Source organism: Aspergillus steynii, assembly GCF_002849105.1.
Source record: "Aspergillus steynii IBT 23096 chromosome Unknown P170scaffold_9, whole genome shotgun sequence".
NCBI lineage: Eukaryota > Fungi > Ascomycota > Eurotiomycetes > Eurotiales > Aspergillaceae > Aspergillus > Aspergillus steynii.
The window spans coordinates 1,604,119-1,620,947 of record NW_020194406.1 but is presented as its reverse complement, the minus strand read 5'-3'; the positions used below and the strand labels follow the sequence as shown (position 1 = coordinate 1,620,947).

General features: G+C 26.5%; 2 protein-coding genes across 2 annotated transcripts; one reads left to right on the top strand and one right to left on the bottom strand.

Moving 5' to 3' along the window:
- Positions 1-10,930: 10,930 nt before the first annotated feature.
- On the top strand, positions 10,931-12,950 carry P170DRAFT_393160 (uncharacterized protein; the record flags this gene model as incomplete). Its single annotated transcript, XM_024846010.1, has 2 exons — positions 10,931-11,302; positions 11,363-12,950. Exons 1-2 carry the CDS (start codon positions 11,037-11,039, stop codon positions 12,945-12,947), a joined length of 1,851 nt encoding a protein of 616 aa, XP_024699976.1. The 5' UTR covers positions 10,931-11,036.
- Positions 12,942-16,672, bottom strand: P170DRAFT_393157 (rRNA-processing protein UTP21). Its single transcript, XM_024846009.1, has 5 exons — positions 16,394-16,672; positions 14,780-16,282; positions 14,448-14,702; positions 13,746-14,384; positions 12,942-13,665 (listed from the first exon to the last, which is right to left on the bottom strand). Exons 1-5 carry the CDS (start codon positions 16,514-16,516, stop codon positions 13,075-13,077), a joined length of 3,111 nt encoding a protein of 1,036 aa, XP_024699975.1. The 5' UTR covers positions 16,517-16,672; the 3' UTR covers positions 12,942-13,074.
- Between the last annotated feature and the right edge of the window lie 157 nt (positions 16,673-16,829).

Below are 16,829 nucleotides of genomic sequence, written 5' to 3'. Positions count from 1 at the left end.
TACTGAGCTTGTTGAACTCGAAATATTAGTTATAAATTAATATATTATTAAATTAGTCTGATTACAGAGGAGGAACACTCTAAGTATTATAATAAGTATAATAAATATCTTAAAAAATCTTAATTAATAAAATTAATTCTTAATATTACCTTTAAACTAGAATAATAAGTAATTTTATATTTTAGTAAATTATATATTAATTCCCTAGAAGGCGCTCCTACTATTATCTAAACTAGTTTTATTAATCTGTTTAAACACGCTTATTAATTATTAAATTAATTTATTAAGCCTACATTAATTTATTAAGCCTACATTATTTTATTAAAATAATATATTATTTTATTAAGAAAGTATGCTACTTTATTAAAAAAAATATCTTTGATAATATATTAATTATTTTAAAAGTTTTATTGATTTAAACTAAAGCATCTATTAATAATCTTTATAATATTATACTACCTTGTTAAGAGTTTGTTAGATCTTATTATTATAGACTTAATAATATAGAATTATTTTTAGCAGGATAAATATAAAATTTTATTTTATTTAATATAGCAACTTTTTAAGCTATATTAAGCTAGATACTTAATAATTAGAAAATTATATAATTATATTAGGAAAATATATTAAAAGATTTTAGTAATATATATTATTATTTATATTATATAGAGCCTGGTTATTAACCCAGGAATAATAATAATAATAATAATAGTAATATAAGAGAAGTTAATAATAATATTAATAATTAAAGTAGTACTATTAAACTTTAAAGATCTTAAGAACCCTCTAGTCTATTAAGTAACTTAGTTAAACCTAATAAAATTAGTTAGTTCTAGCCTAATCTTAATAAAGCGAGAGCTCGTAATCTTATTAATCTAATATTTTATTGTAATATTAATATATTTATTAATTAATTACTTAATATTATTAAATATCACAGTAAAAATATTATTAAAATAAATATACAGACCTGCTTGCGTGGCCTTATTTTATTATAATTTATTTTTAAGCTATTAGACTTAAAAAAATAATTATTATATTTAATAATATTAATAAATAAATAAATTCTAAAATTAAAAAAATATTTTAAATTAAACCCCTTAATTGTTATAAACTAAATAAAATTAATATAATTTAGATTAAATAATATCACTCAGAAGTCTCTACTTATATTTATTAAAAAAAATAATATATCTAGTTTATAACACAGAAATATATACTAAATTTTTATAAATATATTATATTTAAAATACTTTAGACTTCTAGCTTTAGTATAATATTCCTAAGTTAATAATAACTATATTATACACGGAATTCTTTAAGGTAATTAAAAAGAAATAATTCTTATAAAAGAATCTTAATACTAATTATTACTAATATAATTACTATAATAATTATTATTTAAGATATAATAAATTATAGCTGATTTATTTATACTAAGACCCCTACTAAGGTCCTTATTAAAATAATAATTATTAAGCCTAATATAACATGGCTAATAATAAACTTAAATAATTATTCTAGCTGTTATACCAGTAATAATAATTAAATAATTAGTATTAATTAAATAACTTTTAATACTAACCTTTCTAAATATAAATATTCCTATATCTAAACCAGTAAATATAAGATTAATAAATATTATTAAACAGCCTATAATAAGATTATAATAAATAATTACTTCTGACTAACAAGCCATATAATTAGAATAATATAAGATTATTATTTACTCCTAGTTTTAAACCTAGCTATAAATAATTATAAAATAGTTATTCTAATAATAAGAATAATAGTAACAACTATCCTAAACCTTTTTTATATAAATATATTTATAAAATTAATACTAACATAGTTCCTAATTAATTAACTATTATAATTAATAAGTTATAAATATTAAATAATTAATTAACTTAGGTTTCTAATACGCTAAACCTATATTCTGCGCTAGTTAAACTATTATTTTATAAAAAGCTATATAATTACTATAGTTTTTATAATTATTAACCTAATAATTAGTATAATACTCTTAATTATAATTATAATAATTATTATACTTTGTATAATGCCTATATAACATAAGTTAATTATTTTACTTAAAATAAGACGCACCCAGAATTTAGTACTACAGAGCTTAATAATTATTTTAAACTAATTATTAAATTTACTTATTATTATTATTATATAAAATTTAAGTTAAATAATTATTTTTATAATTATATTACCTTATATAAGATATTAATAATTAATATTTATATAATTAATCTATTAAATACCTTGTTAAAGGTTTAAATTATTAAATTAATTATTTAATTTTAGTTTAACACTGATTAGTATATTATTAATATATATATATAGTAATATATTATAGTTCGCGTTACCTTAGGATAATTAATAAGTAAGTTAAGATATTAAATAATTAAAATAATATTTTTTAATATTTATTTCCTTAATATATATAGTAAAAAATTTACATATTTTAATAAAATTAATATTATTACTTATATTATCCCTGAACTTTAACTAAATATATTAATTAAAACAGATATTATAGTCTTAAATAAACTAATTATTAATTTTTTTATATATATAAGAAAGATCCGTGCATATTAAGATTTTAAATTCCTTATTATTATAAATATTAAATAAGAAAAAATACTTAAGGCCCTTATTTATATAATTAAATAAATATTAGTCTTTATTAATTTAGCAGGTAAAATTCTTATTAAAATAAGAAAAGTATTACTATCTAATAAAAATTATTTATTTAAGCTAGTTAGTATAATAGTTCCTATTTATATATGTACTTATTTTATTAACAAGGATTTATTATTTATTAAGGTTTATAATAAGTTATTTTAACTAGTAATTATATAATATTATATAAGAATAGGCACTGTCTCTAATATTAATTTTATTATTGTATATTATATAGAAAGTGATTAAGATAGTATTATTAATATTAATATTAATATTAAATCGCAGATTACTCCACATAGTAAAGATAAATATTTTTACTAATATTTAAAAAAGATTATATAATAATTATCTTAATTATCCCTGAGCTATTAATATTATTAAAAATTAAAAAATTATTAATTTATACTTATCTTTTATTTATTAATAAGAATAATAGTTCCTTAGATCAGATTATTTTATTAAATAATATAATAATTTACAGTATTACTAATTCTGAAGCCGTATAGTATATAACTAAGATTATTAATAAATTTAATATTTAAATAATTAAAGGTTAGGCCTTTAATACTATTAATATCTTTAAAAAATAATAAATACAGATCCTAATAAAGAAGGATTAGTAAAAGTACTTATTAAAAATAAAGATCTATTATATAAAATTACACGATTAATAATTTATTAATAATATATTTAAACCCCTATATTAGCAGGGTAAAATAGTTTAAGCTATTAGCTATATCCTATATTTATTATTTAAAGACTTATTATAAATAATAAAATAAAATAACTTTAATTAAAAGATTATATAATTATTAATTTTTATGTAGTTAATAAAAAGACTAAGCCTAATTTTTATCTCGTGCCTAATTAGGATAATATTATTTTATTAATTTACGGATATCTGTATATCTCTATAATTTATATATATAAATTTTTTTATTAATAGCTAGTTAAAAAAATATTATAATTAATTAGCTATTATAACCTATAAAGGTTATAATAGCTAAAGTATTTCTTAGATTCTCCTTTATTATATTATTAGGCTAATAAGTTAATTCTCTTAGCTTATTTATATTTAATAAAAAGATTACAGCTATACAAAACTTATAATTTCCTAAAATACTTAATTAACTTAAATATTATCTTAACTTAACAGATTATTTTTATTATTATATTATTAAGTATATATTAATTATTAAACCTTTATAAGTATATAAAATAGCTTTCTTTAAAGATAATTTATAATCTGGACAGAAATATAAAATATAGTTAAAGTATATATTTAATAATCTTATAAAACTTGAATTATAAGCCTTTAAAATACTATAAAATTAATTTAATAATATATTATTCTTAGTTTACTTTAATCTTAATTATTAGTTTTATATTAATCTTAATATCTTTAAAAAAGGTTATAAAATAGTTATTTATTATACTAAAAATAATTTTAACCATACTAACTTATTAAAACTTCTTATATAAAAAATAATTAAATTAATTATATTTCTAAGTTATACCTTAATAACTATAAAAAAGAATTATTAGCTAATTAAATTAAAAATCTCTTATTTAATCTAGACTTTTCGTAAAATTTATTATCTTATTAAATTATATAAAAAGATCTTTGTTATTTATATAAATTATTTGTTAATTACTAGAATTACTATATAAATATTAATAAATACTATATTATCTAAATAATTAAATTTATATCTAATATATATATTACTTTATATTTAATAATTTAAGCTTCGAATTTTCCACTGACCAGGCAAGAAAAATATTATTATTAATATATTATTATAATTATTAAATAACAATAATAATACTAAAATTATTAATATTAATCTTAATTTAATTAATACCTCAGAAATAGTAACTTTCATATTAAATATTAAATTTTTTAATAAATTTAAATAATAAATTATAAATACTTACCAGTATAATCCTTAAGTAACTAAAATTATCTAAGCTATTAATAATTATAATAAAGCTAATTTATTATTTATTATAAAAAATAGTTTATTTTATATAATCAAACAATATATCACAAAAAATAAAATTATTAAAGAGTATTAATTATATATTTTGTAACTAATTGGGAAAGATTTCTTTAAGATAATATATAATAATAATAACTGTTAAAATATTAAGAAATATTTTAAAATACTTAAAGGTTTTATTATTTATAAAAGATATTTACTTATATAAAAATATTATAATTATTATTTAATTTACTTAAATAACAAGTTATAAAATTATTTATTATATAAATTATTTTAGCTAATCCTTATTATTACTGAACTATTTTATATGATTATAATAAACTTTATAATTAATATACCTAGATCTATTAAGGATCTTTATTATAACTAATATCTTATTATAGTTAATAAGTTTACTAAGCGTGTTAGAATAATACCTGGCTAATCTAATTAGAATACTAAATAATAAGATATTATAACTATCAATTATATATAATCCTATGATTAGGGATTTCCTAGGCAGTTTATTACTAATTATAATTATTTATTTATTTTATATTTTTAAAATAAAATATTTAAATATCTAAATATTAAATAAATATATTTAATAGCCTATTATTTATAAACTAATAAATTAATTAAATAAACTATTTAGACTATTAAAGTAATAATATAATATTATTATATAGCTAATCCTAATATTAACTAGATTACTATTATTTTATTTATTATTAATACTATTAATAGAATACTAAGCGCTATTATTAATATATTATTATATTAATTATTATTTAGTATGAATCTTTATTAACTATAAAAATTATTAAAAAAAATTATTATTTTTTATTAGGGTTTTTTTAATTATTATAATACTAAAAAATTACTTTATTTCGCTAAAATTAAAATAAAATATTAATATAATAGTTATTATTAATAATTTCTTAAATTTACTAAAAATAATAAAATATATATTTATTTTTATAAAAATTATACTCTTCTGATTATTAAGTGTCTTAGTCTTAAATTTTATTAATAATATAATAAACTTTTTAAAATTATTAAAAAAATAAATAATTTAGTTTATTATCTTAACTTATTACAGATATAAAGAATTCATTTTATGTTAAATATTATATAATTAGAGCTAGTTTATAAAGATAATTTCTTTAGTAGAGAATATAATTATTTTAAGCTTATTAAAAATAATTATTATAAAATTTAAAAGATTATTAATTATTAAATTATTTATATTAGCAGAAATTAAATTTTATATATATAATATTTTATTATTTAGTAAGATTATCTAATTAAAGAAGGATAATAGATTCAAGAAAATAATATTAATATACTAGAATTAATTATTAAATATAAGATATTACTTTAATTATTTATATAATATATATTGCTTAGCTTCTTATTCTTCTTATAAACTTATTTTACTAAATTTATTATTATTTTATATTTTTATTATAGTATAATTTTTTTATTATAATAGAACCTTAGTTTTATTATTATTTATTCCTGTTATCCTTTTATTAAGCTATTATTTATTTATCTTATTATTTATTAAATATTTTAATTATTAATTACTTAATAATCTTACTACTTATTTATTTTTTTTAGGCTTATTAATCTATTTTAGTATTATTGTCTTAATCTTTTTATTATTTTATTTATTAATAAGCCTTTTACTTTATTACTAAACTTCTTTATAAATTATTTCTTTATTAATTATTTAATTATTATAACTAATACTCTTATAATTATTAAAAATCTTACTAAAATTAAATATATTTATAATTATTTTAAAATCTAAGTTATATTTTTTTAATATAATCTTACCTAGTTTTATAAGGCTTGCCACTAAGATTAAAAATATATATATTATTTATAAAATAATTTAAAATATAATTTTATTTAGTAATTTATTATTATAATATTATAATAATTTTTAAATAATATATTTATTATTTATGCCAGGCTAATACCCGTTTTTACTTAGTAATTAAAAATCTTATTAAAAAAATAAATCATATTAAGAAGTAGATTATTAAAATTATTAATAATTATATTATTAAATATTATAAATAAATAATATATTATTGTTTTTATTATTTTAATTATTACTTTTGCTCTGATTATCTTAAAAATAATAATAATATTATTATTATTATTAGTAATTATAATTACTCCTACTCTAATATTTATAATAATATTACTTATTTTAATAATTATAATAATCCTGCGGTGTATAATATTATTAAAAAAGAATTTATTGCCTTTATTAATAATTTAATTATTAAGAATAATAATAATCATACTTAATGAGTATTTCTCTTTTCTTAATAATATTTTATTAATATTATCTTAATATATTCTATTCCCTGCTTAATATATTTTTTTCTTAATATACTAACTTACTCTGTGGGCATTTATTTTATTTTTTTACCTATATGTTACTGTACTAGTTGTATTAATAGTCTGTTTATCTTCTTGTATTAACTAACATGGTCGCTTTGTACTACTGTTATTCCGCTTCTTCAGTATTTGACCTTATTGATCTTGAGACTCATCATCAACCTTAGCATACTAATAAATAATCATCTTGACAAGTCCATTTCGCGCGTTTGACACTGCAATATTATTATATTATTTATTTTACTCCTGACTCTTCCAGTAGGCCCTATTTTTATAAATTTATATATAATAATATTAATCTACTAAACTATATCCTGAAAAATATCTTAATTATATTAATTATTAAAAATAATAAAAATATTAATAATTTAAATAATATAGTATATAAGGAGGGCAGTAATAATAAAAATCTATATCTAAATTAACTAAAATTCTAAGTATATAATATATCTAAGGAGAAATACTTATAAAATAATAAATAAAATAATTATAAATATTTTTATTATAGTTTTATAATTAATAATAATAATATAAAACTATATTTTTATTAAATATATAATTAGCCTTAAAATAGTGCGCAAGGGTATAAATATATTATTAATATTATTTAATCCCTAAAAAAATAGTAATAATAATAATTTTAATAGTGCGAGTAAACTTAATATTAACTTTAGCCTTTTAAACTATAATTATAATAATAATAATAATTTTATATTTAGTAATAACAATATTATAAATATTAAGGGCGAGGGGCGTAAGAATAATATAAAAATAATAATATAAAAATAATAATATATAATAGTATAAGAATTATATTAGTAATGCTTATATATAAAAAAAATAATTATTTTATGATTAATTTATTAATATAATATCTTAGGTATTAGCGCGATATAATTATTAAACAGAAATATATAGTAAAACTAATATATAAGTAATTAAGTAAAATTATCTAATAAAAATTATTATATATACTAAAGCAGTACTAAAGAGTAAAATCTTATATATATATAATAATAATATTATATGGTAGAATCCCTCTATAATATAAAGGCAGATATAATAGCTAATAATCTTTATATTACAGACTTATAGTATAATAATATATAAAAAAAAATAAAAGAAATAACAGGAATTAATATAAAATTAAATATTAAATATATTTTAAAAAAATAAAAGAAAATAAAAAAAAAATAAAAAAAATAAAAAAAATAAAAAAAATAAAATATAATTAATATAAATACAGTAGAGTAAAAGATTATAACTTATAATAATATTTTTAATAATATATAATATCTATACTAGATAGATTTTAAAGCTAAAAATTAAAAAAAATATATAAAAAAATTAAATAAAACTATAATAAAAATTTAATAATAATTAAAAAAAATAAGGTAAAACAAGAACAAAATTAATTTATAAATTAATTAATATAAATTAGCTAAAAAAAGGAATCTTTTATATTATAAAAATCTTTTATATAAATAATTATTATATATTTATTACTTAAGAATTACTATAATAAATTACAAGTATTTAATTATTATTATAAAAAAATTACTATATCAGGTAATATATAACTTATTAATATAAGAACTAATAAGAGTACAGCACGGCTACAGGAGATCTTGCTAAATTATATTAAATATATAATTATAATATAACTATATAATATACTTTAAGTAACTATTATTAATTATTATATATAATATATAATTACCTCAGGCATCCAGGGCTATGAGGACACAGCTTATAAAAAAAATTATTATAACTACTTATATAATATAAATAATATTATCTTTAATATAGTATCTAATATAGATAAAACTTTATAATAAAATATATATTATTATATAACCCTCCCGTAATACAGATCTTAACACCATATAGTATGGTAGGGCTTATTTAAGTAAGGCCCTTTAGGATTATATAATATGGCCCAGGGGCAAGACTTTACTATATTACTAGTAGAAAGAAACTAGTAATTAGTTCTATTCATAGATATCCTCTATAATATAACTCCGCACTGCATACTCATCACGTTGTCTACACCCCTATAGACCCCGGTCTAACAAAAACTTTAATAATATCCTTTTAAATATCTTGTATAAAGCTAGGGGTATTATTGTTTAATAATAAAAAAAATATATTAAAATATTTTAAATCTTTATTAAAAAAAATAATAAAATAATTATCTTTAAAAAATAAAATAAAAATAATATAAAATTTAAAAAAAGACTTTATATTTTTTAAAGCTTTTATATTTTAATTACTTTTATTATAATATAAATTTAAAAATATATAAGATTTATTTTTTTATAAAAATATTCTTTTTTTTATAAAATTAGATATATTAATAAAAGTTATAACTTATAAAGAATTAATATCTTATTTATTCTTTTATATAAAATAATAATATATTAAAATAGATAGTCTTTTAAGCTTAAAAAATAATTTATTATTTAAAAATAATTTAATAATATAGATTAATAAGTCCTTATTAATAATAAGATTTTTATTAATAATAATTTAAATAATAGCGGCTTTAGCAGTATAATAGGTATTTTTAATATATTATAAAAGATCTTATATAAGTAAAAAAATTTTTTAATTAAGAAAAAAATTATTTTATTATATTTTATAATATTTTTATAAGTTATCTATTTAGTAATAATAATTTTATTTTTTTTATAAAAGTAATAATTAGCTAATTTAATAATATTCTTTAATTTTTTAAATTTTATATATATTTAAAATTAGCTTTATATTAATTTAATATATATATTATAAGGCTCTTATTAGAATTTTTAAAAAAAAACTTATAAAAATAAAAAAAGAATCTGTTTTAAAAAAAATAAATTAAATATATTTTTACCTTTTTAAGGCTATAATAATATTAAATAATAAAAAAAATAAAAAGATTAATTAAAAGACTAATTTTTATATAAATTAATATAAAATCTATTATTAAAATAATATAAAATCTTATAATTAGTCTTTTTTTAATATGAAAAATAAATATAAGATTTTTTTTAAAAAAAGTTTAATTTTATTAAATTTATTTATATTATTTATATTTATAAAAGAATATTAAATAGTCTTAAATACTTATAAAATATCTAATTATTTTAATTTTTATATAATAAATTAATCCTTTATTAAATATTAAAATTATAATAATTATAAATAGATTATAAAAATAATTTTAAATATAAAATAATTTTTAAAGTAAGATAAAATAATTTTATTTTATATAAAAATATTAAAATAAAAATATAAAATATTATATTAAATATTTAAGGATAATTACTTTATTAAAAAAATATATTTATTATTAATATTTATTTTAATATAAAATATAAAATAATTAAACTATTAAAGATTTATAAGATTATTAAGATATTTAAAAATTAATTTTTATAATAAAATTATATATAAGAAATTTCTTATTTAAAAAAATTACTTACTTAACCTCTAAAAAATTAAATAATTTATTTTATTTATTTTTATACTTGTTCTTTAACTCCTTATATCTCTTAGCGCGTAATAAGTAGTCTGTAGATATATCGTAGGTGTTCTGAACTCCTTAGTACATCCATCTCAGGGAATCAAGTGCCTGGAACAGAACCTTTGTGGCTGCCCCTTACATGGCTGTCCTGTTATTGTGTCCCTTTATTTTTTGCTTAATATAATGCCTAAGAAGGCATGATTAGCACCTATAAATAGTTAATATTAAAATTTTTAATGTCTTTATTTCTTTTTTCAAGATAGTTAATAGAATTGCTTTATTCTGAGCCGTATTCCTTAGTTATTTTCTACTCGCCAAGCCTCCGAACTTCCCCAACTTCCAACCACACCATGACATTCCATTCCGCCTTGCTAACAGGCTCCTTGCAGGTTGTTAATTGTTAACTAGCCAGCCCTATACATTTCACCATGGGCATCCCCCGCCTGACACAGCATCTGCTCTCATTTTCAGACACCGCTTTACTTGGGCGCAAGGCTAACACCAGACAACAGGAATCTGAGAACATTGAGTCCATTGTGATCGATGGCCCTAGCTTGGTTTACCATGTATATGGGCGCTTGCTCTCTTGGTCCGATCCAAAACTCAACTTCCCAGACTTACAGCCAACCTGCAATGAGGTGAGCTGCGGAGTCATGATATGCCTTCTTCAATTGACCATAATTGGAGTTCGGATGTAAGCCACACATTCAATCCATTTTCATAACTATAATGCAAAGTACTGATAGGGTTGAAGCGAAGAAATATGTTTCGACGGGGCCCTGCCTCTTCAGAAGCGCGAGACACGCCTTACTCGGCTAGAAAAGTCGAGGACAAAGCTGGAGCAATTTTGTCTTAAAACCAGAAAAGGGTTCCTATGCTCGAACGCCCCTCGCAATGATCGCGCGGTTAATCCTGAAATGGTCCTAGGGACCCAAAGTCTCTCCGCAAGGCATAATACCCTACCTGAAAGCCCTTTTATTGTTCCGGCGGTTTTCGAAGACCTGAAACATAGGTGGAGTCGAGAAAACATACTGAATGTAGCCAAGGATACCATGTGTATACCTCAGATTCATTTGGCGGACTTGCCTTGGGCGGACATCACTGTAATGGTCTCGGGGGAAGCCGATGCCCACTGCGCCCGTAAGGCAAGATGTTCAAACTCTGCCATACTCACCAACGACTCGGACCTATTGCTCTACAATCTCGGACCGTGTGGCTCTGTTGTTTTATTAAATTCACTTCATATCTCAAACTGGGATCCGACTACCCCCGCCGCTTCACAGGTGAAATGCCTGAAAATATGTCCTACCTTGGTTGCCCAGAGACTGGGAATTAGAGATCTTATGGGGCTTGCCTATGGCCTCCAGAATCAACCACATGTACGATTGGCCGAATTGATACAGCAAACCAACCAAACGCAAGGCCAGCTCGCAGAACTGCCGGCCTTTCGTATTTTCCTCGAGGAGTATCGCGCTGAAGCGAACGTTGGCGCAAGCCACACCGCACCCTGGAACCTTGATGCAAGAGTATCGGAATTGTTCTGGCAGTATGAGCTGCGACACGCGTTTGCCCCATGCCAACCACCGCATATGTATCTTGCGGTACTAACCGAAGACCACTCACGGCGCTGTGCTTGGGCAACGGGCCTACCATTTAGATCCCTAGCATATTCAATTCTCAATTCATCTCGCCCGGCATCTGAAAGACACCCTTTCATCAATGAATTCGCCCGACGAGGTGGAAGAATCGCAGCGCACCAAATATATCTCGGCGACGCAGAGTGGATTGTTTCTCAAATAGACCAAACCTGGGCGCGCACGGAATCAATTGGAGCTGCATTGGGAGTCAGCACATCCTTCCCTGTCTACTGGCTATTGTTTGCTCTCTATGAAGTATATGACACCGAAGGCGGCCAAAAGCTTCCCGGACCGGAGCAACTAAGCCGATTCCTTATTCTCGGTCATATGGGCAAGGAGTTGGAATGGACCGACATTCATCTCAACGCCCAGATCCAGGCTGTGCTATATTCTTTAAGGATTCTATCTCAGGTGCTCCAAATTACAACGTTTGACAGTGGAGTTGCGCCACAACTACGAAATTTGCTGGCTCGTCTCCCAGCCATTCATCTCATGATGCGGCCAGCGAGTCAGATCATGACGACATGCATTCCATCCAGAAAGTCTATCACTAACTTAGTTGAGAAAATTCTTCGACTTGTTAGAGGTATGACTTGTCCTCAATCTTCGCAGTTCTTGACAGAGCCTCCAGCAACTCCGACCAAGAGCCACAAGGACTGTCGCACGCCTCGTAATCTGTATGATCTGCTCGAGTGTGAATGAATTTATAGTTATAAATATTTTTATGCTTCCCTTCTATTGTACAAAAGCCAAATGAAAACCAATCGTAAGAACATGGGTAGAAGGGGGTGGAATCCAGAATTGCTGCATGGGCATCTCTTGCACATTGTCAACGAGAAGACCGTAAGAAGCTGACAACACCTCGGCAATATCCGACCATCCCAGCCAAGCGTTGTGCTTCCTGCTGTTGTATTTTAGCCCATGCGATCAAGACTTCCTTCAATACATTCCCCTCCTTCTCGATAGATTCAGCGGCAGAGCATTCGGCAATGACATCGGCGTGTATCTTAAGAACCACTGCCATCCAAGCGTTCACAACTTCGAAGTCTCTCTTCAACAGAAGACGACTAGACAGTGCACTTATGAAATCCGACAATTCGGAGCGTCCGTTTTGTACCCGGGTATTAAGCGATCTTATTTCGAGATCTGCCTTTGCCGGGGACAAAGACTTCAAGTGTTCCACAAAAGGGTCGAAATCTCCAGATACATGTCCATTTCCCAGGAGTGTTGCCAGCTGGGAGCCTGCATTTTCGACTTTTCGAGAATGTTGGAGCCTGGCAATCCGTGAGCGCTCAGCCACAGTGCTATTGGCCAGGAGTGAATTATCCATATCCTCCTCGTTAGCATTTCTAGAAACTGCTGGAAGGAAGAAGGGCGCTTTCTCGGGCGCTTTTGGCGGATTAGGAGGTTTATTACGTTCCTGCCGGTTGGTAAGAAACAAATCGACACATTTTCACAGGGGAAAGGAAGGAGAGAGAGAGGTAAATTGGTATTAATCACCTTAATTAAATCCAATTTAATTAGGGCCTGCCACTTATTTCTTGGGACAACGCTAAGAGTCATCATATCTCGACTGAGCTGTCCATTGGATAGCACAGGGCCTGCTGACTCAATCTGTTCTGGTGCATCAACGAAGGCAGCCTCGATGGTATCAGTTCCGTGCTCCCCAGATGCTGTAGGAATAGCTATATCGGCAACGTCATTCTCATCCATGTTCTGAGTTGATACCGGCACGAAGACGCTTCTGTTCGACCATAGATTTATTCCCATGCCATTTGCATGCGACGTGGCCAAGAACTCTCCTGTTGGTGACATGGAGAGCGATGTACAGGTAGTCGGCACACGGAAGAGGTCAATGAGATGCCCTGTCGGCATGTCCCATACTCGAATGATGGAGTCCATGGATGCAGCAATGATCCATCGCCCATCGGCAGAGAAGGTGAAGTCGTTGATTTGACCTACACAGCCCCAGAACTCACGCACTACCTTTCTTGTTTCAATGTCCACAACGCGGATTGAAAGATCATCGCAACTGAATGCAACCAATTCGCTTGCGCTGCTGTATCGAAGTCCAGTGACAGATGCCATCGGGTGCCAATCTAACTCATCCACTAGTGAGCCAGTAACGAAATCCCAGAACTGGCACAATGTCTGATTAGAACTCGCACCTGTAAAGATATCCTTGTACCTGATTAGACTTACCTTGACCTTCCCATCCAGACTACAGCTGATAATTGTTTGGTTCAATCCATCTATCCACAGGCCGGTAACTGCTTTGGTGTGCTTTGTATTATTCTCGAAAGCAAGAGAGGACTTTTTGTCAAAATTGCTCTTTCTTTTCATTCCACGACCAGGAAGCCGGAGTCGATGGGCACCTGATTGCATGTTGAACATATCAATCGAACCTCCTGCAGATCCAATCAACGCAAATGTCCCACATTGAGATACCGCGACGCTCTGTATTATTATGCATTTAGAAAAAAAAAGTTTGTTTGACTTGATCGGGGAGGGATAAGGGGGATGAGCCGGCTCACCTTGACATCAGTTCCATCGCTGGTCTCAAACGCCCAACGACCGGCCTTCTTCTTGCCCCAAAACCACGTTCGAGCATACTTGTCCCCGCGATGCCCAGTCACTATACTTTCCCAACCTGTTTTATTTGATTCGGCTGTGTTTGCCATTTTGGGATTTGCCCACGTTGAACCTGATGTCGTAACTCCAATCCCCCCATCGCGGTTGAGCGAGCAAGCAATGCAGGTGATCTCTGGAGCCCTGAGGGTATCTTGCGTTCTGCCTTCCATGGTTACACCTATGGAGCTAGCAGATTTTCTTGCCTTCCGCTCCACCGCTCCTTGTGATATCTCGGTATTTTGGCTGTCTTTCCGAACGCTGAACCCCCAAAGACTGCGGTCCTTACCAGCACTCAGCAGCCATTTCCCGCCGAATTCGGAATCCTCAGAAACTGAAGGTAGAAATCCAAGCGTTGTGATTGCCGCGGAGTGCCCGCGCCTCGAATGTAAAGGCCGGGGTACCGGAGAAAACGGACTTTCGTCAAAGATCCAAGTTCTAAGCGCATTGTCCTTCCCGGATGAGACAAGCACCGGTTGACCGTCCAAGAATTCAACGTGATTGATCCCGGACCCCGTTTCATCCTCCGATATTGCATGAGCCCGGCGAAGAATGCCCATGACCCTACCACCATTGTTCAAGTCCCACAACGTAACATCACCGCTGCTCATGCAGCTTGTCGCCATGACACCTGGCTTCCGGCCGTCTGCACCGGCGCCCAAGCCATCGGTCCGGAAGGCGATTGAGGTGATCTGTTGTAGACTTGAGGAGTCTTTCCTTAGTGGTAAAACAAGTCGCCCCGTGTCGACATTAAGAATGGACAGTGCGCCATTCTTGTGGGCCACTGCAATCAGAGATAGTGCAGGGCTTGGCTGAATTGCACTCACGGCCCCCAGTTCTTTTGACTCCGGAAGCATGGAATAAACCAGCTTCCCGGTTTTCACGTTCCAAACGTCAACGCTTCCGTCGTATCTTCCCACGAAGATTTTGTTGAGATATGTTGGCATGTTGCACATTTCACTTGTATAAATGTCCCCACCAGCAATGCCCGTAGCATGAGTAGGCGTGAGAGTAGTGTAGTGTTCATAAGAATTATTTTTCCATACTTGTATGCACTTGCTACTGCAACCGACAATCCACGTTCCGAGGACGAGAAGCCGCTCAATTGGTTCAACGAAGTCGGCGGGTATTTGGAGGGATGCAACCTTCTTGCCACGCTTGAAGACCCATATGCCTCGAGAGGAACCGGGTCGAGCACTTCCCCATGCTGCAAAAACCTTGTCCTGCCATGCAAACGTAGCCGTGATGCTCTCCGGAGTTTCAGGTCTGCTCACAAAGACCAAAGTAAGTCCTCGCTTTAAGTCATATGTCTGTAGGCTATTCCCTACACAGGTCGTAATCTGAAAAGTAGCTTTCCCCAAGCGTACGTAGGTAAACGGAATCGGGGTGGATGAAACCAGTCCTAGAGTCTTGAGCGCGAAAGGCTAATTAGCATCTTCGAGATGTAGGGGGAGACAAAAAAAAGAAAAAGAAGGAGAGAGAGAGAGCGGCTGAAATCCGCTTTCAACCGTAATACATACTCGGAATGGAGCAAAAATCCTAGAGCCAGTCGTTGGTGGATGTTTCTGAGCACCCTCGTTGATCAATCTTTTTTGTCGCTTTGCTAGAGGCAGGTCAAAACCGCCATTGTGGGTGGATGGCATGCTTCCCAGCCGTATTCTTGTTTTTCTTGTCTGTTTTTTGATGGCAGCAGTCCAATTGCACGACAACACCTAAACTTGTGAGTTTTGGTTGTGTGGCGAGCCTACCAATTTGTCAAAATTCGGAAATTGTTGGTGCTATCACTGCGCACTCCGGCTTCTACCTCACTTCTCTTTTTTTTTTCTTTCCCTTTCTTTTTTCTGCCGTCTTATCGGAATGTATATATCCGGTGCCCGTACCGCCTACGAGACCCACTAGCTACAGGTACCTATTAGGCTATTACGTCGTACATACGGTCACTGTGTATTCGGTATT

Coding starts and splice junctions, on each gene's coding strand:
- P170DRAFT_393157 (XM_024846009.1), bottom strand. CDS start 16,516: ATGCCATCCACCCACAATGGCGGTTTTGACCTGCCTCTAGCAAAGCGA. Junction 16,283..16,393: donor GGATTTTTGCTCCATTCCGA/GTATGTATTACG, acceptor TTCGCGCTCAAG/ACTCTAGGACTGGTTTCATC. Junction 14,385..14,447: donor GTCTGGATGGGAAGGTCAAG/GTAAGTCTAATC, acceptor ACATTGTGCCAG/TTCTGGGATTTCGTTACTGG.